Source organism: Monoraphidium neglectum (assembly GCF_000611645.1).
Source record: "Monoraphidium neglectum strain SAG 48.87 unplaced genomic scaffold scaffold06646, whole genome shotgun sequence".
Taxonomy (NCBI): Eukaryota; Viridiplantae; Chlorophyta; class Chlorophyceae; order Sphaeropleales; family Selenastraceae; genus Monoraphidium; species Monoraphidium neglectum.
Genome location: NW_014007000.1, coordinates 2,433 through 3,011, shown reverse-complemented (window position 1 = coordinate 3,011; position 579 = coordinate 2,433). Strand labels below are relative to the sequence as shown.

The window sequence follows — 579 nt, the reverse complement described above, 5'->3', positions numbered from 1 at the left end:
CCGCCGCCCACGCCGCGACCCGCTCGATGCCCCGAATCGCATACACGCTCAGCGCCTCTGCTGCCACCGCCACCACCAGGTTTGCGCCCATGAGGCCCAATAAGACGCCTCGCAGGGACAGGGGGAGGCGGTCAAAGCCGACTATCTGCTGGACTTTTGTGGTGAAGGGGTCCACTGAGAACAGGGAGTAGCCAAGGAAGGCTGTCTGGACTGTGAGGGAGATGAGCAGGCCGGTGTTGGTCCACAGGGGCTTCCTGGGGGGTGGGCGGGGGTGGAATTGGTGCATGTGTATGTGTGCGTGCGTGCGTGCGTGCGCGTGTGCGCGTGTGTGTGTGTGTGTGTGTGTGTGTGGGTGTGCAGTCGGCTCCAGGTACGCGCACACACAGCGGCGGCCACAAGTCACCCCCCATCCCTACCCAGGATAACACAACCCTTGCTTGCACCCTTGCCCACCACAACCCTTGCCCACCACAACCCTTGCTTGCGCCGCGGGCCGCACCTGTGGGGCTGCCCTCTTTTGAGGACAAGCGCCAGCACTATGAGTTGGGCCAGGCCCACCCAAGCCCACCAATCACGCCC

At 64.4% G+C, this 579-nt stretch overlaps 1 protein-coding gene across 1 annotated transcript; it reads right to left on the bottom strand.

The window, feature by feature from the left end:
- Positions 1-11: 11 nt before the first annotated feature.
- Positions 12-254, bottom strand: MNEG_16665 (hypothetical protein; the record flags this gene model as incomplete). Its single annotated transcript, XM_014034865.1, has 1 exon — positions 12-254. A coding segment is annotated over one exon (243 nt), but the record flags the coding sequence as incomplete, so codon positions are not given.
- Positions 255-579: the final 325 nt, after the last annotated feature.